The sequence below is a fragment of the Arachis stenosperma genome, chromosome 7 (genome assembly GCF_014773155.1).
Source record: "Arachis stenosperma cultivar V10309 chromosome 7, arast.V10309.gnm1.PFL2, whole genome shotgun sequence".
Lineage (NCBI taxonomy): Eukaryota > Viridiplantae > Streptophyta > Magnoliopsida > Fabales > Fabaceae > Arachis > Arachis stenosperma.
In genome coordinates this window covers 55771327-55796191 of record NC_080383.1, presented here as the reverse complement: position 1 = coordinate 55796191, position 24865 = coordinate 55771327, and the positions used below count along the sequence as shown (strand labels likewise).

Genomic DNA, 24865 nt, shown 5'->3' with positions numbered 1-24865 from the left:
ATTTTTCATCATATTTGGATTACCATTTATTGTTGATGACTATCTTTCAGGTGTCTTTTCTAAAAAGTCTTTTAGGTGACGAAACATATAAATTGCCTATTGAGATATTATCTACCATTTCTACTTATAAATTGGTAAATCCCGAAGTTATACAACAAGAAGATGGCTCGTAAGTAAATAAAAATTTCGTAGCTGATTTACTTACTAATTTTAATCTAAATTAATAAGTGAAAAATTATAATAGTTATTACATAAACTTATATTATTAAGAAACAATATTATTAAAATTTAAAAATACCTAATATTATCTTTTTTGTTGCACAACAAATAATACTATTTGATTTTTTAGGATCATTTGATGGGGTACTATAACAATATATTTAATTTATTAAATTGATAAGCTAGTTTCTAATCTAATATAACATTATAAATTTATTCTGTAATAGAGGATGCATTATCTTACAAGAATGTGCCTTGCAATTGATTTGGTTAGTGAAGATCATAACATCTAAAAAGGAGAAATATAATATCTGGCTATAAAAAATTAGAACAACCATTCAAGACCAATTTAATTTTAGAATAATTTAAATTAGGAATAATTTCAATTTTTTTCATTTGAAGAAAGTGTTTTGATTATCTATATTTTATGGAGTAGTATAGTCTTGTTATGATTCTATATTAGAATTATTAGTTTATTTCTTTAAAAAATTTCATTACTTTTTTTTTGCAGTAAATTATAAGTCTATGAAGTTTAGATTATTAAAAATAGAGCTTATTAGTTATAATGTATTTACATAAAATAATTATTATTTTATTTTTATTTTTTTAATACGTAATATTCTACTGCATTACATTCATATTAAAAACCGGCCAGCACTATTATAAAATCAATGAATTTTTATAAAAAGTATTGAAATACTTTAGATTTTAACCTAATTAACATAATATAACCTAAAAAATAAAGTAAGTGAATAAAATTTATAATATCTATCTTAAAATTAAATTTATTTTATTTTTCACATTTTTATTATTTACATATAATTCAGATAGTAATAGTACATTTGACTTGTGTAGATGTAACTTTTAAAAAATTGTTAAAATAATTTTTTTAAAAGAATCTTATAAAAAATACAAGTAATTTAATATTTAAATATATCACCTTAAAAAATATTTTTAAGTATGAGTACTAGGATATAAAAATATACTTTGTTTATTTATTATGTTTCATGAAAAATATTTTTTATCTATTAAATATGTTTGAGCACAATAATATAAAATATTTTTTATTTATTTATTATGTTTTGTTTAAAAGTAATTTTTTTAATTCGACAAAATTTATCGTACACACTAAAATTTGTTAAAAGAAATAAATTTTAATTAAAAAAATATTTTTCAAACGACATAATTACATCTAAACATGCATTAAATTTATTATTAATTAAAAAATCTACTTTGTATTGATCTATAACTATAATGGACTTTTAAAGGATTAGAATTTAGGTACCATATTAATGGATAATAATAAAATCGTATTCTAAAATTTTTGTTACAAAATTTCTCCAAAAATGTTTAGAATTGTAAGTAGGATTCCTTTTCTCTTTCTTTTGCTTTGGCCGGCTCTTCATTGAGACCGCAATTGGAAAAAGAGATACGAACGAGCAAGTTGCTCCATCGAGAACGCGTTTTCGTCCCTCTTATCTCTTGCCGATTCCGAACTCCAGGAGGGGTTTCCAATGGCACCAGCACAGAGAATAACCTCAGCATAACATGCTATTGAAGACGTTGCAACATATGTCGGGGAGGCCTCTCTTTAGCCTCTGACTGCCTAATCACCGGAGGCCTGTCAGGAATTTCCTGCCTTGCCCTCTTGCTGTATATCAGTTCTCGCTTATCCAGCCGCTGTCAGCGGTATGAGAATATATTAACGGAAGAGATTTGGCCATTCCTCATCCTCTGGAAAAGGAACTTAAGCTCACTAATATGTACTAGTATTAGCAATAGCAAGTGCATCTTTGATGCTTTCCCATGTCTTTCTTTTTTGGTAAACCCAACGTCTGATTAGAAATTTTTTTAAGATTATATTTATTATTTATTTAATTATTTTATTATGTAATGATATTATTTTTTATAAAAATTAAATTCTTTTTGGTGTCTATAAGAAATAAATGTTATTATATAAATATATTTTCATATAAAAATAATATCTAGGATACAAAACATGTTATAAAAATAATTAAATCAAATATAAAAAATTTAATTATTATTGACTCTTATGTATTTGTATAGTTCACCTATTGAAAACGAGTTTTTTTTTTTTTTGTTTTACTATTGTATTTGACTATGTATCATTCTATTTTAAACTTTTTTTCTATAAAATTAAAAATGTACTTGTGTAGTTTTTTTTTTCCTCCTACAACCTAAATTATATAAATAATATTTTTAGTTATCTATATACTTACATCTATCGGATTATAGGGCTGACAATGGGTATGGTAAGGTAGGGTTTGGACCCTACCCTAACCCTACCTACGAGTTAAAATTTTTATTAAAATTCTATCATACCCTATCCGCGGGTTGAAAATCTCTTAACCCTAATCCTACCCATATCCTAAAGTTCTAAACCCCACCCTACCCTATCCTACCCTACTCGCAGAAATATCAAATTTTTTTAAAATAAATATAAAATTCAATCATTTCAAATTTCATACATATTAATAAAACAAAAAAATAAAAACTAATGATCCAAATTACTAAATTAACTAACTAATTTAATGGTTGCTCACTTATTGCAAATCATTACATGAGAGAAGTTGTGGATTCAACTTTGGATTAGATACCAGCAGGTAGGATATATATTACCAACCCTATCAGATTATGTATTTTTATCTAATATCGACTCAGTTTTAGCAAAGTTTATTCAATGGAATATTGTCCTTGATGTAACTCTTTCATTTTTAGAAATGAATTACATTAATTATAAAAAAGTTATACTAATGCGGAGTACTATTAAATTGTTAGCATTAATTATTTAATATAGTCCTAATTTATAATTTTTTGTTTAATAATAATATGTGTTTTACTATGTATATAATGTGCTTAATAAAAAATTATGAAGCATAAAAACATAGATTTATTGGTCAAAATAATAATAATAATAATAATAATAATAATAATAATAATAATAATAATAATAATAATAATAATAAAATTGGAGTAATTTAATAATATTCATAAACAGTTAGTTACAAATATAGACTTGCATTATTTTTTTTATCAATGTGTCTAAATAAAAAGTTTCTACAAACAACTAACAATTATAAAACATTTCTACATTTTTTTAGTATCCATGTCTTTAGTCTCAAATATACTTTTTTTTTTCGTGATACAAAGATGTCTATTACATGATATTAATCTAAAAAATAACTCCTTATCTGACTATTGTGCATTTTGCATGGCCTATCAAAATGAAAAACCAAACCATTCACATGCTATTAAATTCCAAAGGATATAAATTCATGAGAAAATATTATTTGAAAACTAAATATAAGATGGATAAATGACAACAAATCTTAATTATCTATAACAACCATCTATGACTGAGAATGGGACCATATAAGAAAGTTTCATAGCTAACAGAAATATGGTTGTTATCTCCTCCAAAAAATGTAGAACTTGAACCTTCACAAAGAAATTATCCATAGTAGTATAATTTCAGAATGATTGAATTAGAAATATACTAAATTGAATAATATGCATACCAGAATTTTAGACTTTACTTATATCTTCTTGAGGCAATTGTGGATTCTTTTTCTCACTCCAAAAGTATATATCTTTAACATTCACGTCCACAGAAGAAGCAATTGGAATCTGTTCATATAAAATTACTAAAAGTTAGTTTAAAATTAACAAAGGTATAAATTTTATATAAAAAAAAACCAAAGTTACAACATACATATTAACTCAAAATATCATGATATTAGTTGTTTAGTCTAGTAAGTAATAATAAATTTTGTGAGTAATAATAAGTTCTGGTGTTATCTAATCATTTGGAATACCAACAGATTCAACAAGATCTTTAAATTCATCTTCGCTAGCCATTCAATCGTTATGTTAAACATATTTTTCAGCCGTTCTCTTTATGCATTTCCTTTTTGTGTGGCCACTTTGATTGCACTTAAAACATTGTCGTCTCATCTTTTTAGGCTCTTGGTGCACCTTTGGATTTTGCAACACAAGGATCACCAACTTTCTTGCCTTTTTTCCTGTGAAATAGTCTGCTCTAATTTTGCTTCCAAATCTTTTGTCACTCTAGAAATTTCATTCATTATGTAGTGAAAATAAGACAATTTTTTGCCTTCTAAGTATACATACGAGAACTAGCAACTGATAATGCACCTATCTACATCAGAATGCTCCTTTCTTCATTCTGTTCTCTGTTTATGTTACCTTGATCATCGTCAATTTTTTTAACGTCTTCAGTCCATCTTTTCCATAGAAGAGTTTTTGGCAATTCATTAATATGTTTTCATTTCATCACACAAAACATATGAGAACATGGAATGCCATAACTATCCCATCTTTGACATGGACACACCATTTTCTGAGTATATTGATCATATAAAACAATGTACTCATGATCAGGTCTTCCATACTTGATGATCTTGTACTCTAAGTTGTGAACGACTACCATACCACACAATATCCAAAGCTGTCACACCTTTAATCTTCTCTAGTATTTTTTAAAATATCTCCCTAGTATACACTGACGTAGCATGATGCACAAGAGAATGTAAATCGATTGTGGGCACATGTTTTCCATTTATTATTTTGAGTTCAGCAACAATCTCATTATTTCTATTTCTATTGTCCTTTAAAGCACGTTCTAGGTTTTGCGCCAGTATACTATTCCTTGAGTCTAACAAAGTTTTTTTATGAAAGAATGTATGCTTTCACATCTGGATGTAATTCTAAATCCAGCAGAAAACTTGCTACTCAAATAAGCAGTAGTCCATTGTTCTTTCCTTCTATATTATTTCTCCATCCAGTCGTTTTCCACGAGATTAAACCTTTCAACCATGTGATGCCAATCCTCTTTAAATTCATCACATTTAAACTTGGCATACAAGCATTTCTTAAATTCCTCACGAAATTCTGGGTCCTTGATATGAGATACTACATTTTTATACAGATGCCAAGCACACAATCTAAGGGTAGCATTTAGAAAAACTTCTTCAATTGTACTCTTTATGGCATTATCACCAGCCGTTATGACAAGATTGGGATGCTTATTCATCATCGCTTCTGAAAAGTATCTAGTAATCACTTGTATGATTTTGTTTGTTTATCTGCTATCAAACCGAAGTCAAAAATACAAGTTTGGTGGTGATGGTTTGTGCCTAAAAAGATCAATAGCAGCCTATTATACTTATTTTTTTTGTAGGTAGAATCAAAGGCTAAGACATCACCAAAATACTGGTAGTCAAATCGACATAAGTCATTTGTAAAATTCAAAAAATTAGTAAATAATTATTGAATAAATTAATTATTATTTAAAGAAATTATAAAATAGAATTTTATAGTTTAATAAGATAGAGCTAATAAAAATAAGAATTTCAACACTAATTTTAAAGAATTTGGCCCAAGATTGGGCCAAACGAGCCAAATCAGTCGAATCGGGCCCAAAACAGGCCCATAGTCCAACCCAATGACTCTTTAATGAAGGGCAACAACCCTTCCTTCCCCTATCAAACACAACAACATGCTGAAACTCATAGAAAAGGGGAAGAGAGTGGTTAAATTCCAAAACCTTGTCTGTATTGTTTGTGTTTATATAAAGTTGAATTACTTGAGGGATGGATTGGTTCTTGGATTATTTGGTTGGGAAGGTAGTGAAAGTATGAAGGATATTCGGTTAGTATTAGAATCCTCTAAGGTAGTTGCCAAGTTATGGATTAGTGAGAACTTAGGATGGATATGACGAGATAAGAAGTTTAAGATGCTTAGTGAATTTATATTATAGTACATTGTATTTATTTAGCAATTTTACTGTACTGGAAACCTATGGGTCGGGGGTTCTCATTCTGTATATATCTCTTGTTTTTCAGATGCAGGTCCAGGTGCTCAACAGTGAGCTGTGGTTTATCTAAAAGATGGTGAAGACCTTTGAAATTCTCTAATTTACATTTTCTTAGATTCTCTCCGCTTTTATTTTGAAAAATTATACTATGTATTTAATCCTTTGAAACATGTCTATAGAGGCTATGATATATTTTGGGAGAGATAGGAATTCCTGTTGTCAAACTAGTTTTCATTCTGTAACCCTAGCCGGCCTAAACTTCACATGTTGTGACTAGCGGCTATTTGCATATATTATACCATTATATGATGTCATTATCTCATTCTGCTTTACTGTTTTATCCTTACCTTCATTTTCTGATTGCGCCTCATTTATATGTTATCGATACATAAGAGTTTCCATTTTTGCGATTTTATTTTTACTCCTTTTCAAGCTTCTCGTTCAATATTTTCCTTCAACATATATATAATTGCGTATTATAATCCACCTTGAAAGTCATACCACCTTAATATCATTGACTTATGACTCGAGCATAAGGATCTGTATGTTAGGGTATTACATTACGATATCAGAGCAGTTCATCCTCGTATGCATGAGGGAGAGACTGCTTATGCTTCAATGCTGACTCTGAGTCTGTGCATGTGCTAGTTAGGGTATCTAGTTGATACATCTAGCATAAAGTTCATGAGTGTACCTTTGGTAATTTGAAGCACTTAACTTGAGATATTAAGGCTGATCACCTTAATATCGCTTATTTGGTGTGGACAAGACCTGAAAGGCGTCTCATGGACATGAGTGAGGTACTCGGCAAGGAGTTCCCAAGAACGAACTAATGAGGAAATGCGGAGATAGGAATCTTAGCTGTGATATATGTGAGCTCGGTGTGTTGATTTTGGATTGTTGAGTAAAATACTTAGAAGCGGATGGTTGATTAGATGATTTGTTTAATTAGGCTTGAGTTGATTTGGAACCTGATGATTTAAAGTAGAATGGGCTTGTAATTATCATTGGCATAGTTTGGATTTGAATTGGAATGAAAGTTTGTGAAATTAAACACTTGTGTAGGAATTGGAGAATGACTAATTGCTAGGCAATGAATATTATAGGTTTTGGACAATTAGGTAATGTGAGTATGGAGATCAAGGATCTTTAAGAGATTGTGATTGAATCTTACGATGAGCATGAGCTGTGTTTCGGTCAGGTTGAGAAGACTTAGAAGTGGGTCTAGGTATTGTGATTCGATAAGGAATATGACATGGATGCATAATTGGATTCTTGGTGACTAATGATTAGAGTGACGTAGCGGAAGCTTGCGGAAGCATTAAAATAGGATAGTTGCAAATAGGAGCTGTAGAAGATGATTAGAAATACTTTAGGTTTGAAGACCTAAAAGGTTTAGCGAGTTAGTGCCAATAGCGATTCGCATGTAATTAAATTTGATTGTGGCTAAGAGATTAGATTGATCCTGAGATAGTTGTATAAATGATTAGAGGTGTAATTGGATTTGTGCTTAAATTGTGATGGATACATTATTAGTCTTTGGATGATAGATTTGGAAAACATTGAATTGAAATATTGAAGTTGTATTAAGGACAATTTGAGGGAACACGTGTAGGGTGGTGAGCTTTGATTTTAGGAAAAGTTTTAAGAAGGGTGAGATGAACATGACATTTGGTTAGTTATTGAGAGAAACATATAAGAAGCTAAGAGTGAAACGGATAAATATAGCTTAAGCTGAAATTGGGAATAGGGTGTTAAGAATTAATGTTGGAGAATGGAAAACTGAATGGTAAGAGGTCGGTTGAATATAAGAGAGCATATATGAAGATTTGAGAGCGAATTTTCGAGGACAAAAAATTTCTGTTAGGGGGTAGGATATAAAACCTGAGAAATTAGTAAATAATTATTGAATAAATTAATTATTATTTAAAGAAATTAGAAAATAGAATTTTATAATTTAATAAGATAGAGCTAATTAAAATAAGAATTTCGACATTAATTTTAAAGAATTTGGCCCAAGATTGGGCTAAACGGGCCAAACTGGGCCCATGGCCCAACCCAAGGACTCCTTTGAAGGGCAACAGCCCTTCCTTCCCCTATCGAACACAACAACATGCTGAAACTCATAGAAAAGGGAAAGAGAGTGGTGAAATTCCAAAACCTTAGTTTGATTTCAAAGCGAGATAACTTTTGATTCGAAGCTCCAATTGACGAACCGCTTACAGCCACACGTTCATCTTGAAATTCTCTACAAAGCCTGCTAATTAATTTGGTAAGAAAATATCAATCTCACTCTCATCCTCTCCTTCCTAATTTCGAAAATTTGATGTTTGAGTGTTGAGATTTTTAGTTGTTTTGATATTCTAGAGTCAAATTAACTGGAGAAAATTAGTGGGTCTTACACAATTGATGCATAAATAAGGTAAAAACCTCAAGCCCTTGTTGATTTATGGGTTAGCAAGCTTGAATGTTGATTATAGTGATATGTTGTGGGATTAAATTGAATATTGTTGATTTGGAGAACAATAATGATGTTGGGAGCTTGATTGTTGGACATTGGTGCCTGGAATTCGATTCGGTGAGGCTTTGGGACTGTGAACTCTTGAGGAACATTGACCTTGAGGTGTCTTTGGATTTTACGAGGAATCGACTAAGGTACTGTTTAAGTTTCATTTAGGTACCGTGTGATATGATGTGAATTCATAGGTTAGGTGCCCCTAGGATTAAGCTTGAATGGTATGATTGATTAGTATGATATGTGAAATGGATGATATCGATATTGCATAAGGATTGTGGATTTTGCATCGTTGATGTGTGGTTTGAAATTGATATTAGATAGTGAATTATGTGGTTATGAGTTTATTTGATGAAATATTGGGTCAGAGGCCGTGAATTTGTGTCGGAGGCCGAAAAGAGATAAGAATGGTAAGTGATGGTTGATAATGCATGTGATTTATAAATGATGATATTAATTTATATGTATGGTAGTGGATGAAATTGAGTATTGTTGGAACTTGGGATATGGAATGATGTTTAGCTATGTTGTTTGAAGTTGAATTATAGCATTTGGGATTGGTCAAAAGTGGTGGATTGAATAAGAAAGTTGAAAATATGAGTTGGGAATGGTTTGATTCTGAATAGCTAAGGTTTGGCGTTGATTTTTAAAAGGTTTGGGTTGTTTTCAAAGGATTTGGAGTTTGTATGTCTTGAAATTGGAGGTTTCTTAAATTTTGTAAAAATTATGATTTTGATCCAACTTTGGTTGAGCGTAACTTGGTCTTCGAACCTCCATTTTATTTCAAACTTATTTAGAAAGAAAATTTGGTCTGAGATGTTTACTTCGTTCGAAGAACGGATGAGTTTTAAAATGAGGAAGTTATGCTCGATCAAAGTTTGGTGTACAAAGCTGAAAATTCTGGACTAAGCAGCTTTTTGACATTTCTGCATTACATGCGTACGCGGATCCCTCCATACACAGATGGGCATTTCTGTCCAGCGTACTGTGTACGCGGACGAGGTAATGCGTACACATAATGGGCAAAACTACACTCCCACGCGTATGCGTGACCACTATTTTTAGCAAAGTGGATTTTGTGTTTTAAAACCAAATTTCAAACATCTAAACCTTTATTTTTATTCTTTTAGCCCCTAAACCTTAGTTGTATGTTGAGTGTGAGAAGAAGGTAAGGAGGAGTGGTAACTTAGAGATAAGGAAAGTTTGAAAAAAATGAATGAATGAATGAATGAATGTAAGGGAAATGAATAAAGAAGTAAGGCTGAAATATGATTGATGATTAAATGATTATGATTAATTGAGGAAACATGAAAATGTGGCGAGTATGACGGAGATGCATATATGAGTAATGACTGAATGTAGTAAATGAATCATGAATGAAAAATGTTGAATGTGAGTATGCTTGTATTTTTTCTCTGGTTGCAAGGGTGACAGGGTACAGATACCCTTTAACGGTGACAGGGTACAGATACCCTCTAACGGTGACAAGACACATATTCCCTCTAATGATATTAATGCGCAATAGAGAGACGATATCCGGGTTAGCTACTGGGTGTGTCGGGTTCTGGCAGTTAACCGACACGTGAGCTTATGATCAATAGTATAGACATACATCATATGCATATGTTTGAATTGTTTGGGTTTGCTTACTTGCCTTGGTTTGCCTAATTGTACATGTTTCATGATTATTTGCTAATTGTCATACTTGTCTTATCTGTGCATTACTTGTCTGTATTGTTTGTGTTTGTATAAAGTTGAATTACTTGAGGGATGGATTGGGAATGTAGTGAAAGTATGAAGGATATTGGGTTAGTATTAGAATCCCCTAAGATAGTTGCCAAGTTATGGATTAGTGAGAACTTAGGATGGATATGACGAAATAAGAAGTTTAAGATGCTTAGTGAATTTATATTATAGTACATTGTATTTATTTGGCATTTTTACCGTACTGGAAACTCATAGGTCAGGGGGTTCTCATTCCGTATATATCTCTTATTTTTCATATGCAGGTCCAGGAGTTCAGCAGTGAGCTGTGGTTTATCTGAAAGACGGTGAAGACCTTGAAATTCTCTTATTTACATTTTCTTAGATTCTCTCCGCTTTTGTTTTGAAAACTTATGCAATGTATTTAATCCTTTGAAACTTGTCTATAGAGACTGTGATGTATTTTGGGAGAGATAGGAATTTCTGTTGTCAAACTGGTTTTCATTCTGTAACCCTAGCCGGCCTAAGTTTCGCAGGTCATGACTAGCGGCTATTTGCATATATTATACCATTATATTATGTCTTTATCTCATTCTGCTCTACTATTTTATACTTACCTTCACTTTTTGATCGCGCCTCATTTATATGTTATCGATACGTAAGAGTTCCCATTTTTGCGATTTTACTTTTACTCCTTTTCAGGCTTCTCATTTAATATTTCCCTTCAACATATATAATTACGTATTATAATCCACCTTGAGAGTTGTACCACCTTAATATCATTGACTTATGACTCGAGTATAAGGATCTGTATGTTAGGGTGTTACATCATCTGCCCAAAATAAATGCTCCAATTTATCGTCATCTGTTAAACTGTGTCTCACAATCATCATAGGTTCATCCTCTGCTTTCCCACATAAATAATTAAGAGTTCTATTTACATATCCTTCAATGATCTTTGTAGATTTCTTTCAATATAGTTCATCCAAATCTTTTTTTTTTTTTGTAAAACCAGCAAATTCATAACCAGCAGCTTGTCTAACAATAGGACCCATGATCTTCGAAGGTGGGAGGCCATGTCTATGCATGTTATCCACTTGCGATTTGTCTACATCTGTCATTGTACGATGATTTGAAATTTGGTGAACTAATTTAAGCGGTATCAAAGGATGGTTATGATCCTCTACAATCTTTCTCACTTTTCACATTGAACAACTCTTGTTAAGATAAATTGACAAAATTGTATTACAATTTGTTCTGGTATCAGGCTTTTGCTTTCTTATCTTACTAGTAGTTGCGTAGCATTTCTTCTCTCTCACCTACTTTGTTGTACAAGAATTTACGTCGAACGTAACTGCCAGTTCTATTAGGAACCGCATCCCCCTTTCAAACTCTAAACCCCATACACTTGGCATACCTTACATAACATTCATATGCTTCTTCATAACTAGGGGTGGCAAAGCGGGCTGCTCTGCCCCAATCCGCCCTGCTAAGCCCGCACCATAAAACGGGGCGGGCCGTCAACTAAAGTGGGTTCAAAATGCTAGCCTACCTCGCTTGACTCTTTTTTTTTTTTTGAAAAATAAAATTCATTAAATTAACCAAAAAATAATAATTAAAAAAATTAAATACAAATAAAAAATAGTCAAATTATAATATAAATTCTTTCACTATTTTTTTTAATTTTTAACTTCAATAAAATTGTTCAAAATAATATTTGTCAATAAAATCATCTTTATTTTAAAAAATAAGTCAAATAATTTAAGTATATATGCTACAAAAAGTTTGGTCTTCCCCCACACTTGCAACGATTAGGCCATACGAACAACCTTCTGATAAATTGGGGTATAGGTTAATGCCTAAGCCCCCTAATAACAACTAGATCACAAAGTCATGTAGAAAAACCAAGATAACACCAACATCAACCACCATCACTACCACCACTACCACCATAAAAGATCAACAGGCCATGACTGAAGTGAATTGATTTCAACTGAAAGATTTTGAAGTTGAAAGAATATTCTCGCCTTTGCTTTCACTTTTGGTTGTTTTAGTTTGGTTTTAATGGAGATTTTCCTTGTTGCTCTTAATCTTATGCTGATAATAATGTATTTAAATGATCACTTTCTTACGTTATGTTGCAACTTAATTAAACATTATAAAGTTGAAAAATATGACATGCTTTTTTGGCATCTAAAATTTGCAATTAATAACTCAAAATTTTATGTTTAGTTGCTTAATTAAAGATTTTACTGTATTTGTCAAGTTGTTCTAAGTTTCGGGTCACATTATGATTTATAGATGTCAATATTTGAACTAAGTTTTAGAAAAATTTGACATGAAAATTAATAAATATAAAGCTCAGGAACTCATAATAAAATAAAATACACTTCTGATTAGGAAAATGTTTTTGACATTATTAAATTATAAATTTAAGTGAATTTTCAATTTTATTTTGGTAAACATTACAATAAATGCAAATACAATCTAGTCTAGAGTGGATAGCAGTTGCTCATTTTGGATATGAATTTTTTTAGTTTTGATTGAACTTTTTTTTCCTTCTAAATTTTTGGTATTACTTCAACTTTGAATATGGTAACTTTTATGAGATTTACTGGTTTGACATTTATATGCTTATAACCATATTAGATATATACAAAAAATTAATCATCTATACAATATATATATATTACAATACAAAATATATATTAAAAATGAATTAAACACCACATATATCTATATATAAATAGATAATGCTAAATTGGTTGTGTTTATATAATATTTTTTATATGCTTAAAAATAAATAAATAAATAAATAATATAACTTTTGTATTAAATCATTGAATGAATTAAGGAGACTAAATGAAGGTCTCTGTTAATACTTAATACGTTTTTCTTTTTAGTTTTTCACAATATTCTCCAACCTGACAGACTAAGGACTAATTTGTCGTAATACTGAACTCCATTAAGAATTTGGCGCTGGCCAATTACTTAATTATTATTCCCAAATCAAAAGTAGAAAACAGATACCCTCTCTTTTTTTTTGCTTTTCAGGAAAATACCTCTCTTTCAATAAAATATTTAGAACAATGTTATGAAAATCGAATCAGATCGACTGGTCGAATCAGTTCAACCAAAAACCGGTAAAGAAATTATCCAAGTCAGTGTATAAAACCGTCCAATTAAAACCGTTTGAAAACTGCTGAACCGGCCGGTCAGACCGAACCAGAACCCGGCCGGTTAAAAAAAACCAAAGTCGTTTCCTTCCTTGAAAGGGAAAAAGGGATTGCAGTTGCACACGTTATCCCCCTTCTCCACCTCTTTCCTCCACCAAAGAAAGCAATCCCTAGCCTCCACCAATCGTTGTCGCCGTCTGTCGGAGTTAGAGACTGCGCCGCCATCCGTCGCACTCAAGAACTGCCGTCTTCGTGCTCTCGGGCCTCTCGCCGGATCCTCCGCGTCGTGTGCTCGCATCTCGCCTCTCTCCTCTGTGCTCGGCTGCTCGCGCCTCCCTCCGCCAGTGAGTGCTCGATCTGTGCATGTTGGTTGCTGCGCGTCGTGTTGGCTTTGCTCGATTCTGCCTCCCAGTCTCACTCGAGTCTCGTCTCAGTCACTGGCATCTCGTGGTTCGTCTGTCTCGTCGCCGGCGGCAGAAGAAACTCGTGGGGTTGTCTCTTGCTTCGTCGCCTTCCGTGGGGTGGTAGCCGACTTGCCGTCGACCGTTGGTGAGTCCGTGCACCATCGCTTCTCTGTTCTCTCTTTTCCAGATTTCCCTTCTCCCTGTATTTTTGCATGTTGCTGAATTGCTAATCAATAAATTTGCCTTGTTGCTGATCTGAATGTCGTTGTAAATCGGGACTTTACTAGGATTTGTTAAATTTGTTGCTGTAACTTGAATTTGTTGCTTCCCAGTCACAGAATCAGAACAGAATGCTCAGTCAGTGCTTGGTTGATTGGCTTTGCTCACTGATTGTATTTGATGATAAATTTTAAATTGATAACTTTTAAATTTTAAATTTGCACTAGCTATGTTACTGACTCACTGTTCCTTTAGTGCTTTTTGTTGTCGTTAATTATTGTGATGAGCTTTGTTAAAATTGGGTTGAAAACTGTTAATTTTTCTTCATTTTTCATTGTTCTTAAATTCTGTTCTTATTAAAAAATTTGCAATTGGTGATCTTTTGATTTATTCTATGCTTCATGTTTTTAATTTCACTGATTGTTCTCGACATTAAAGTTTGTGAAGCTGTTGAAGACTTGAAGCTTGATAAATTGACTACAGAAATGATTGTATGCTTGATCACTCCCAATTGAATATTAGTTGTATTTAAAATTTTGCATAGTCAGATTTATGAGAATGTAATATTGATGAACTGAAATAGTTGTGGGAAAAGTGCTTCTGGGGATAGAATGCCACTTTATTTTACGCAAATTAAGTACATGAAGTAAACATTGAAACCATCAACTGAAAAATAAAAAATAATATAGACTAATTTGAAGTGAAATGTTGGTCTATCCTACATTATTCCTACCCAAACAAGTTTGTAGGAATTTATAATTGATAAAGTAAGAACATAAACCATGAAACTGTGGAGGGATGTGGATTGTTCCCACTCCTAACTGCTAGTATTGCTTGGGGAATAATGACTAGAGGAATAAACAAAACATTTTGATCAGATATTCAGTTTGTGCAAGAGTAACAAGTGAGTTTGGAAATCATATCATATACAACGAATTGTGGGAGTGAGTAATGGGATGTGAAAGAGAGATTAGCAAATATACATAAGCTTTGTGCTGATAGTGTTTTTAGTTTCTATAAATAAATAAGCTTTGTGCTGAACTTTCAATACATGATTTAGTGTCTTGTTGGAACCAGAATTTTGTTGCTAGGATGATGTGCAATGTCTTTAATTTATTATTATAAAGTGACCACCATTCACATGAATTTGTTTACCATCTAAGGTTCTCAATTATCTCCTTATTAAAGTTATAACTTTTTGGTTTCAAGACATTCTCTTGCCTTGTTTACTGATTAACGTTTGAGTTTGTATTTTGATAAGATCCTGTTTGGTTGATGACATTTCATGTAGTGTTTTAAATTTGGAAGATATTTTAAGATTTTTATTAGACTATAATTATATTTTAGGATGTTTATTTATAATTTATTTATTATATTATTCTAAAACAGTTTTTCCGGTTAAATCACAGTTGGACCGGTTGGACCAATAAACCAATGAACCAATGACTAGAACGGTTCGATGACTGGTCCGTTTCTCAGAACCTTGATTTAAAATAACAAAAGTCGGAAACTAGGAATTGTGCTTTAAGGTTTTTGGACATAACAAAAGTAAAGTAACCAATGAGCCCAGTATACAAAAAAGAAAATCGCCCAATTTGCGGCCCACAGGCCTTAATTCTCTGACGTTGTGTCATTCACTGAGGTTCTCTCTCTCTCTCTCTCTCTCTCCTGTTTGTGTGTTGCAAGTGACAAGGAAAACAATCATTTACCTTTTCCTTAAAAACAACATAATCCAGGTTTGGTATTTGCCCTCAAAAGCTTTAATATTAATTTGTGCTTACCAAATGTTTGATATAATGTCTCAATGAATGATATTAGCCTCAACACACAGTCCATTGAACCCAACATCACTGAATTGTAACTAACTAACTAACTAACTGATTTTTAGTTAAGACAATATAAAACATAAAATATGGAAATTAGAATTCATTCTCAAATCTAAAACCATGTCATGATGGTGTGCTATTCAAAGTTTAGGAGAATTACTATCCCAGTGTGGTGTTGAGTTGTTTGGATATCAATGAGTACAATTCACACAGCAAAAGCAAAAGAAGAAAATGGGAAGCAAAGTACGACAGCTAAGAATCCAGGTTCTTCTGGTTCCTTCAAGAGATGGGGCAGGAAAAGCCCCTTTCTGAGATATGGCCTTCCCATGATATCTCTTACTGTTCTTGGTGCTCTTGGCCTTGGTCATCTCTTGCAAGGCAGGTATGTTGATCTCTCTAAAATCCAAATCTTTTAGGTGTGAATAGTGAAAATCTATATTCTTGTGTTATGTGAAGAAGTGAAAGTGTTGGGTCTATAAAACCAAAGGTATATATGGCTATACAACGGGAAACATGTGAATATTGCATTATCAATTAGGCTTATCTTGGAAGGCACAGAAAACTCATGCTTCTTCCGGTTTTTGAAGCTCTCATTCTGAATCTATTATCTCACTTATTGAAGGCATTCAAGGTTTAAAGATTTGTGTTATTTTATAATATTGGATCAACATTATTCAATAGAATCCAATGCATGGAGAACACTGTTCACATTCTTAATTTCTTAACCATGTTTTCAAGACTGATATGCATATATATAAACATATTTATGGTGGTTTTCTAGTAATGTCACTTGTTCCTAAATGCAACTAAGAAAACACGATAAAGCCCTAGATTTTAGTTAGTTATGCTATCTACTTAGATGTTCCTTTTTTATTTGTTCTCTTATGCTTGCAGCAAGGATATTGCAAAGGTGAAGGATGATCAGGAATGGGAAATAACTGAAGTAAGAAAAGCATTGTCTAGACTTGGACCAGTAGATGCATACAATCCAAAAACCATCTCATTGGAGGATGAGCTCAAGGTGTGTTTTTTCCCCTAAATACATGAAAAATTAATATATCTCAACACATTGTATCTACTTACATGAACTTTTTTCAATAAGCACTGTATTTAATATTAAACTTAAACATGTGTTGAAAAATATGGGGCTGGCATGAAGAATTCACCATTATAGATAATGCTTTGGTGTACATTTTGACTATTGAGTATAGTGCTTTGAGAGACAATCTAGTTGCGGGGCCTAAGAAATTTTCTTCCCTTCCATTAGAAATTTCAGGGTAAAGACATGATATTGTGTGATCTATATAGCCGACTCCACTTAGTGGGATAAGGCTTTGTTGTTGTTATCTTCATTAGTAATTTCGGATAATAATGACTATCAAAGATTCACTTTTATTTGTTTTGTTGTGTAGGCCTTGCAACAAAAGGTGAACATTGACGATTACGAGTACAAGAAAATTCCTAAACCGAATGAGGGCAAGTGAGATTAGATGATAGCTGTGAACTTTAAACAACTTCGAAACTTCTCTTGTATCAAGCATAGAACCAATTTTATGGGGTCAAAGAGTCGGCTCTTACATACAAGTAGGGAAGCTGTTATTGCCGCTTATTGTGTTTTGACTATGGAAGATGAAGTTGAGATTAATTGTACGAGTCTCTTTTCTTAATGGGATTTTTAAGTTAAGAATTTGAAGCACATCGACCATCTCCAGGAAGGAACTCATTCAGTTCTTATTTATGGTCCACCTGTCATAAAAAGTAATTCCGCATTAGCTTTTGCGTCATAAATAGTAAATAGAAACTCAAAGTATCTCTATTTTCTCCATTAGAAGGAACTAATTTTAGTTCCTGTTGTGATTTTACTTAATTAATTAATTAAAATATTTAAAATTAATGTAATTAATGTTTTTCAATAATATTATTTAAATTTATAAATTTAAAAATAATTTACTATTAAAAGATATTAATATTAAATAAATTCACATATAACAATAATACACAATATATAATTCGAGATTATCCTAATTTGTAAAATTACTTAATGCAAAGAAAAACATAATTAAACTCTATAGTTGATGACAAGTATTGTGAAATTGAGAAATTGATAGTATGGTACAAAATCTTTTTGGAGAAATTGATGGTATGGTGCAAAATCTTCTTCTCCCAGCTGAGGTTGTAATCAGCCATTTTCGACATTATCATACTCCCAACGACTAGTTTTGCAACGACTAATTTTATTGTGGTTACATTTTAAATTTTAAAAATAAAAAATAATCAACCCAACCAACAATTATTTTGTAAGGTGTAAAAATTAAATTTATTTTTTAATGTAAATAAATTTAATTAATTATAATTTAATATAATAATATAAATAATATTCAATATTAATTATGACAAATAATTAATATAAATTATTAATTAAATATAAATTTAATTATTTAATCTAATTAATTATTATAATTATTAATAAATTAATTATGATTTAATTATTATTTAAATAATTAATATAAATTATTAATTAAATAAAAATATAATTAATTATTATAATTATTACTAAATTAATTATAATTTAATTATTTAATATAATTATTTAATATAATTAATTAAAATTTTATATAATTATTTATTTAAATAATAACTTCCATTGGATAAGTTATTATTGGTTATCCCAAATTTCTATTTAGAGAGACTCATTTCTCTTAAAAATTGTGTGAGAACCGTTCTTTACTTTCTTTCAACGATTGAAAACTCTCTCTGTCAGAAAAAGCGGTATTAGCACTCAAGCCTTAGAGTTGCTCTAAGTGTGTGTTACTATGTTAGATTCTACTTTAATAAGAGTGTATGTCTTTTCATATTTTGGTCGGTCAATAAGAAAATTTATGCGCATTGGACGCAGTAACTATAATGCTTATTAGGCCATTCCATTTTTGCAGTCATAACTTCAACTTTGGTTCAATCTTTTTGGTATATTTATAATTTAATGCTTTATGGATCCATCATTAAATACCACAGACAGTAAATAAAGAAGTAATAATCCTTTTTCCTTCACCGTGCAACAGATGAACAATATCCCACAAATGACCAAGCATGGGATTGAATGGACCACACTACTGGGTATTGAGTACTCACAAGCAACTCGTTCGTCTCTGACTTGTGACTCTCACATGTGACTCGGTCCAAAGGATTATTTACACCAAATTGGACAGCGACCTACTCCACTTCTCTTTTCATGAGTGTGTGTAACTGTGTTACTATTATAATGAGTTGTGTATTTGAATTTGATCATTACTCTAATAGTTTTCTTGTATATTATAGTTTTTTTTCTCTACTTTTTTTCATCCAATGATACATATCAGCAACATATTGTTGTTTCATAAAAATGATGCTGTAATTCATATACTTGCGCATTAGGCATTTAGGCGTGTGAATTTAAGCCCAAATAAATAAGAAACCACATTTTAGATTTTTTGGTGAAACTTCCCTTACAAAAAAAGGTTTACTACCTTTACAAGAGAAAAAAATGTACCACAATACACAGATACATTTGATTAAAGGTGAGGACTTTTGAATTTTGGGAATCATCAGTGCTCATAAGAATTAGATAAGGTTATTAATACTCAACCATTTGTGTTGCCAAGGGGTGGAATCAAATGAAAATATAAAGAATTGAAAACATATTATATTATACTGATGAGATCCCCAACCATTTGCACATTTGCACATTTGCACAATTAAAAAACCATTCTTCTCTATGTACACCAAAACCACATAATCAGAGGAAAGTAAAACCTTAAACCCCCCAAAATAAAAGAAACATAATGTAGTAAATTGCTATCTACTCCCCTTTTCTCCATTGAATATAAAATTGTAAACCCCTCCACCCTTAATCCTTTCCTCATCTTTTATTCATTTATACATTATATTAAACAGCAAAATCACAGCTCAAAGAAATTCTTCCGTTTCTCCTGTTTACCACCCTCCCCAGATCTTTTATAAGCAAAAAAAAAAAAAAAGGGAAAATCATTGGCAAGGCTGATGTTCAAGATGATTTTCACAAATTCCCTGTTGGATTTTATTTACCTTGGGCTTGGTTGTGATCGGAACGACAGCAGAGGCTGAAGAAGCCTCTGGCCTGATGGACTACCTAGCAACATGGCCTGAGATCGAGTAAGCATCTGGGTCATTGATGGGGTCTGGTATGCCCGAACAAGACTTGAACTATCAGTAGAATCATCTCGTGCTGTTGCTCGCTGCCATGAGTGTGAACTCAATCCGGAAAGGATGTACGCTCTCCCAGATGCCTACTCGCAATCCTCTCTTGCATTTCCTTGAGTTCAGCATCCAATTCAATGGTCTCCGCAAGCATCTTTCGACACCCCGCGCTGGAAAGGTCTCCCTGTTCGGCTGCAAGCCGTGCCTGGGCCATTGCCTCAGCTGCTTGGAGCCTGTTTCGCTGTCTACCTACCTCAAGTGACATTACAACCTGCCCGGCTTGCTCAGGCCTTTTGATTTTAACTTCTTCGCTTTCCAGTGTCATTGTTTCCTGAGTAAACACATTTGACCATAAGCAATGATGCTTCATTGCTGGATGTAGCTGGGACATCAACCGATACTAGAAAGTCCCTCTCTTCATCAGCATATAGGTCTCCAACATCAATAATCCGACACAGCTTGGGTAGCTCCCTGCCTTAAGGGAAGAAAGACTAAGATTTGGATGTATACACTCAATTTCCACCTGCAGCTCCTGAACAACAACACTCAAAAGTCCTCCAATGCATTGGGCAAAGGCGTCCACACAGCTTCAGTCTCGACGAAAGAAAATTTACCACCAGACATCTCCGAAATTGAGTGCATTGATAAAGCATCATGGTCTGTGCCAAATCCAAAAGCATTCTGAAATCCCAAAGTATCACGACCGCTGAGAGAAGTAGGCAAAAGCAACTGGTAATTTGGTTCAGGTTGGTTAGTTCCAGAGCCATTGACGGTGTAATTATCTTGTCCATCAGATAATAGTATAATACTGGCAACTGGATTCTTCTCTTTTCGGTCTTCCACTATCTTAACACCTTTTCTTAACCCTTCGGCAATATTAATGCTGCCATTTGCAACCAAAGAATTAACAGCTAGCAAAGCCTGCTGCCACCCAGAATCCAACCTCTGACAATTCGCTCTCTGCGAATTCTACCGCTAGAATTTTGCAAAACACCCTCACTTCCAATATTAAAGCATTACACCAAATCTTTTCCAATATCTAATAAAATGAACCGTAATTAAAAACTCTACTTTCTCTCTTTAGCCCTAATTCTAGGAATTCCTCTACTATTCTTTATAATTATCTTTAATTCTCTCTATAATAATAATAATAATAATAATAATAATAATAATAATAATAATAATAATAATAATACAAGCTCATCAATATTGGAATACAAGAAATAAGAATCTATTTAGAGTTTTCCACTTGCGTTTGGTCTTTGTTATCTTCTCCAGATGAAGCTGCAAAATTACGCCTTTCCTCGGAACTGGCAGTGATAACTGGCATCCACAAATCAGCTGTATCACTCAAGAGAGACCTCACTTGTGGATCTTCAGCCATGGTTGATGATATCATCTCATCAACATCATCCAATTTTGCTGATAATTTATCCAACTCCCTAGCTATTTCCAACTATGTACACAAGAAGATGGTTAGAAGTTAAAAGAAGTTGAGGTCTCTGTAATAGTTAAGGAAGATTAAAATGAGCATTAAGCGTGTGTTTGGGTGCATGTAAGAAAAAAGATCTTCTATTAAAAGAAAAAGATGTTTTATCTTTTAGTATGATTTTGACAAATCTTTTTAAATAAAAGTAAAAATATTAGGAAAATAAAAATATAAAAAAGTAAATTTTTTAGAAGTTATAATTTACTTTTTACTTTGGAAAAGTATTTGCTAATACACTCTTAAGTAAAATAAGAAGTATAGTGCTTCTTAAAAGGTGACCTGCTATTGCCTATTAGAGGTAAAATTGGTAATAAATAAAACAAGAAGTTATGGCTTTAATTTTTTTTTGTTTTCCTTTCTATAAAAAACAATATATGCAGCCCAAGAAAAAATGGTTAACTTGATAGTAAGTTACCCTTTTCAATCACAAACATTCATAAAAAACATAACAAAATATAAAATTAAAAGTTCTCTAGTTAAAATCGAGTTCAACATTCTTTACTTAATAAGGAATGTTTATTGTTTAAGGATGATCCTATATGTTGTACCCAAAAATTATTGATAGAATAAACTTTTAATGAGATATCCAAATATCGAATTATTTTTACTTTTTCCAAAGATTTTTTTAAAAGAAAACATCACTTAAAAAAATCATTTAAAAACCCATCAAAACAAGCCCTAAGTTTCTAATTTATGATTCATTGGATTTAAACTAAACATATGAATAAATCAAGATAAGAGATTTAAGCATAAATGGATTAAGTTGATACGTTATTTATGGACAAGAGTCACAAGACACATGACATTGTTTGATCTATGTAGTCAATCTTATCTAGTGAGATGAAGCTTTATTGTTGTATAAATAAATTAAGATAGTCATATTTGAAAAAAAAAAGGCTTTAGTTAACGAGTATCCTAAAGCCGTTTGTAAAGGTTTCAAAACAAGGAAGGGGATTTCCATTCCCATTTTTATTTTCAGCATTTTGTGAATAACTACAGAGACCTAAACCAAAAAAGTTTTAATATAAGAACCTGAACAAAAATGACGGGTGCATATAGGGATCAAAACATGGTTGTAAACCTAACAGAAAAACTGAGCACTGTGCATTGAGTAAGGTTAAAACAAAACTACAAAGTGAAACTGAAAACTGAAATGTGAAAACTACCTCATTAAGCTGCTTGGTTGAATTTGAAGGAACTTTTGTAACCTCTAATCCAAGGGCTTCAATCTTGGAACGCAATTCAACTTCTTCTTGGTTTGTCAGAGTCTCCACCTACACAGTTTAACATCCAACACGGGTGATGATCAGTAAGGGATAGTGCTATGGAAGTAGAACAGTAAAGTGGCATCCATATGCAATCATCTTCATTGCTTAAGAAAAATTAGTGTGTCTAATACAGTAACATTTGAGTGATTCAACATTTTGCAATTTCTGAAAGTAGTGGCCAAAGCTAATTAGATGATGAATACTGCTAAACAATACTCATCAAGTGTGAACAAGTAGCCAAATAATTTGCTACTTTACAAGAACAGCATACGAGCAAGTTTAATTAACCATGTCTTCTTCATTGCAAAACATTGATACTTCCAAAAAATCTAAGCTTAGATCCACAACACAGGAAACACAGTTCACTATAGTCCAAAAAGTCAATTCAGACCACAATGGAGAAATCTATCACTAAATAGTTTCAAAGAAATAACGCTTTACTATTCTTTTATATCCTCTGCTACAGTATTATTGGATGAATGGATGTGCATATTTCATGTATTCCTTTCATCCTATTTTTGTCAAAACAGCAAACATAACTACAGATGAGCACAGCTCCATAAAAATGGTATGTGACCAGCAGTTAATACATGCCGCCCGAAACAATTTTCCAAAAACAATTCATGGTGCACAATGAAAATCTATGAAGAGATTTCATGCTATGTAGCTCTTTAAACACATCAAAACTTGTCAAGGTACTGCCTGTGTACATTACAAAGAGATAAGTTGTTTTATTCACCCAAACTCATGATCTTCAAGAATAAGGTAAGTACAAAGTGGCATGCAAATTCATGATTAATTTCCTCTAGAACCACTTTATCCGCTGTCTTCAAGGACTTGCATAATCCACCAATAAAGTGGACGAGCAAACCGCATTTTCAGAATACTCCATTAAGAGTACAAAACAATTATCAGGAGACACAAAGGTACCATGAATTTACATTGATAATAAGAAAATGAATGTAAAAAAGGGTGTTATCAACACTCTGGGACGCTGATCAGCCTAACTCTACAAAGTGTGTGGAAAAACCTCGTAAGACAATAACCAAAAACTAAAACCTAAAACCTAAATTCAAAACAACAAGAACAGGGAATGCCTCTGTATCAAAATAAAATGAAATAAAATAAAGTGCTCAACACGAACCCCCGCATTAACTCAAATTCCCATGTGAAAATAGCCAAATTTAGCCATTAAACCAGATTGAGAACAATTTTCAAGTATCTACATATGCAGTTAAAAAATCAAGGAAAATATCATATTACATTTTTTTCTATTGCATAACAGTGTATGATTGCAAAATTCTTATGTATTTTACAGTGCATGAAAGTTACTCTCTAGTATAATTGGCAAAACAAACGCAATTATCACAATTTACAAATTATGGTGTAAATACTAAAACCTCCCCAAGTAATGACCAAAAATCACATAACCTAGATTATCAAATCTCACATAATTGGAAAATTGAAAGTTAGTTCCCCATCAATCAAACAGAAAACCAACTCAAAATACACAAACATCAGAACCTAGCACAGTCTTCAGAATTATGACAAGCTTATAAAAAAACAAACAGCAAACCCGGCATGAGAACAGACGAATTAAAAATTGATGAAAGTTAGAAGATGGCAGGAGGAACCTCTTGGAGAAGATTGGATAGAAGCTCGAAGAACTGTGCATCTGGTTTCCGATCCTCGGCCATGGGAATCGGATTGCTCCCAGAAATCAAACCTCTTGTCTGTGAAACGCCTCGGTTAAATTTTATTGCTAACGAGGCGCGTGCGTGCACGTCGTAAACACTCTTTTAAAAAAAATATATATATATAAATTATTGAATTATTGAATTTTTTATTAATTTTTTATATATAAATTATTGTAATGTGAAATACAAGAATATTTAATTATTTTAGTATTTCATTTGTTATAATAGAAGTACAAAACATCACTAATGTTTTATAGTAAAAATATCTTTTAATTATAA

The 24865-nt window shown here is 32.0% G+C and overlaps 2 protein-coding genes and 1 pseudogene across 5 annotated transcripts; 1 reads left to right on the top strand and 2 right to left on the bottom strand.

Moving 5' to 3' along the window:
* The first annotated feature begins 13581 nt into the window (after positions 1-13581).
* Positions 13582-17730, top strand: LOC130941946 (uncharacterized). 4 transcript variants are annotated; one of them, XM_057870591.1, is made up of 5 exons: positions 13582-14020; positions 15504-15560; positions 16072-16302; positions 16815-16941; positions 17333-17730. In XM_057870591.1, exons 3-5 carry the CDS (start codon positions 16115-16117, stop codon positions 17402-17404), a joined length of 387 nt encoding a protein of 128 aa, XP_057726574.1. In that variant the 5' UTR covers positions 13582-14020; positions 15504-15560; positions 16072-16114; the 3' UTR covers positions 17405-17730. The 4 variants fall into 4 exon arrangements, with proteins under 4 accessions (XP_057726574.1, XP_057726570.1, XP_057726572.1 ...); XM_057870587.1 differs by having other exon boundaries at positions 15504-15736; XM_057870589.1 differs by lacking the exon at positions 15504-15560 and having other exon boundaries at positions 16067-16302.
* A 1847-nt stretch (positions 17731-19577) lies between these two features.
* On the bottom strand, positions 19578-21336 carry LOC130939807 (E3 ubiquitin-protein ligase WAV3-like; annotated as a pseudogene).
* On the bottom strand, positions 21275-24662 carry LOC130940355 (uncharacterized). The gene is made up of 3 exons (XM_057868465.1): positions 24524-24662; positions 22788-22895; positions 21275-21588 (listed from the first exon to the last, which is right to left on the bottom strand). Exons 1-3 carry the CDS (start codon positions 24584-24586, stop codon positions 21364-21366), a joined length of 396 nt encoding a protein of 131 aa, XP_057724448.1. The 5' UTR covers positions 24587-24662; the 3' UTR covers positions 21275-21363.
* Between the last annotated feature and the right edge of the window lie 203 nt (positions 24663-24865).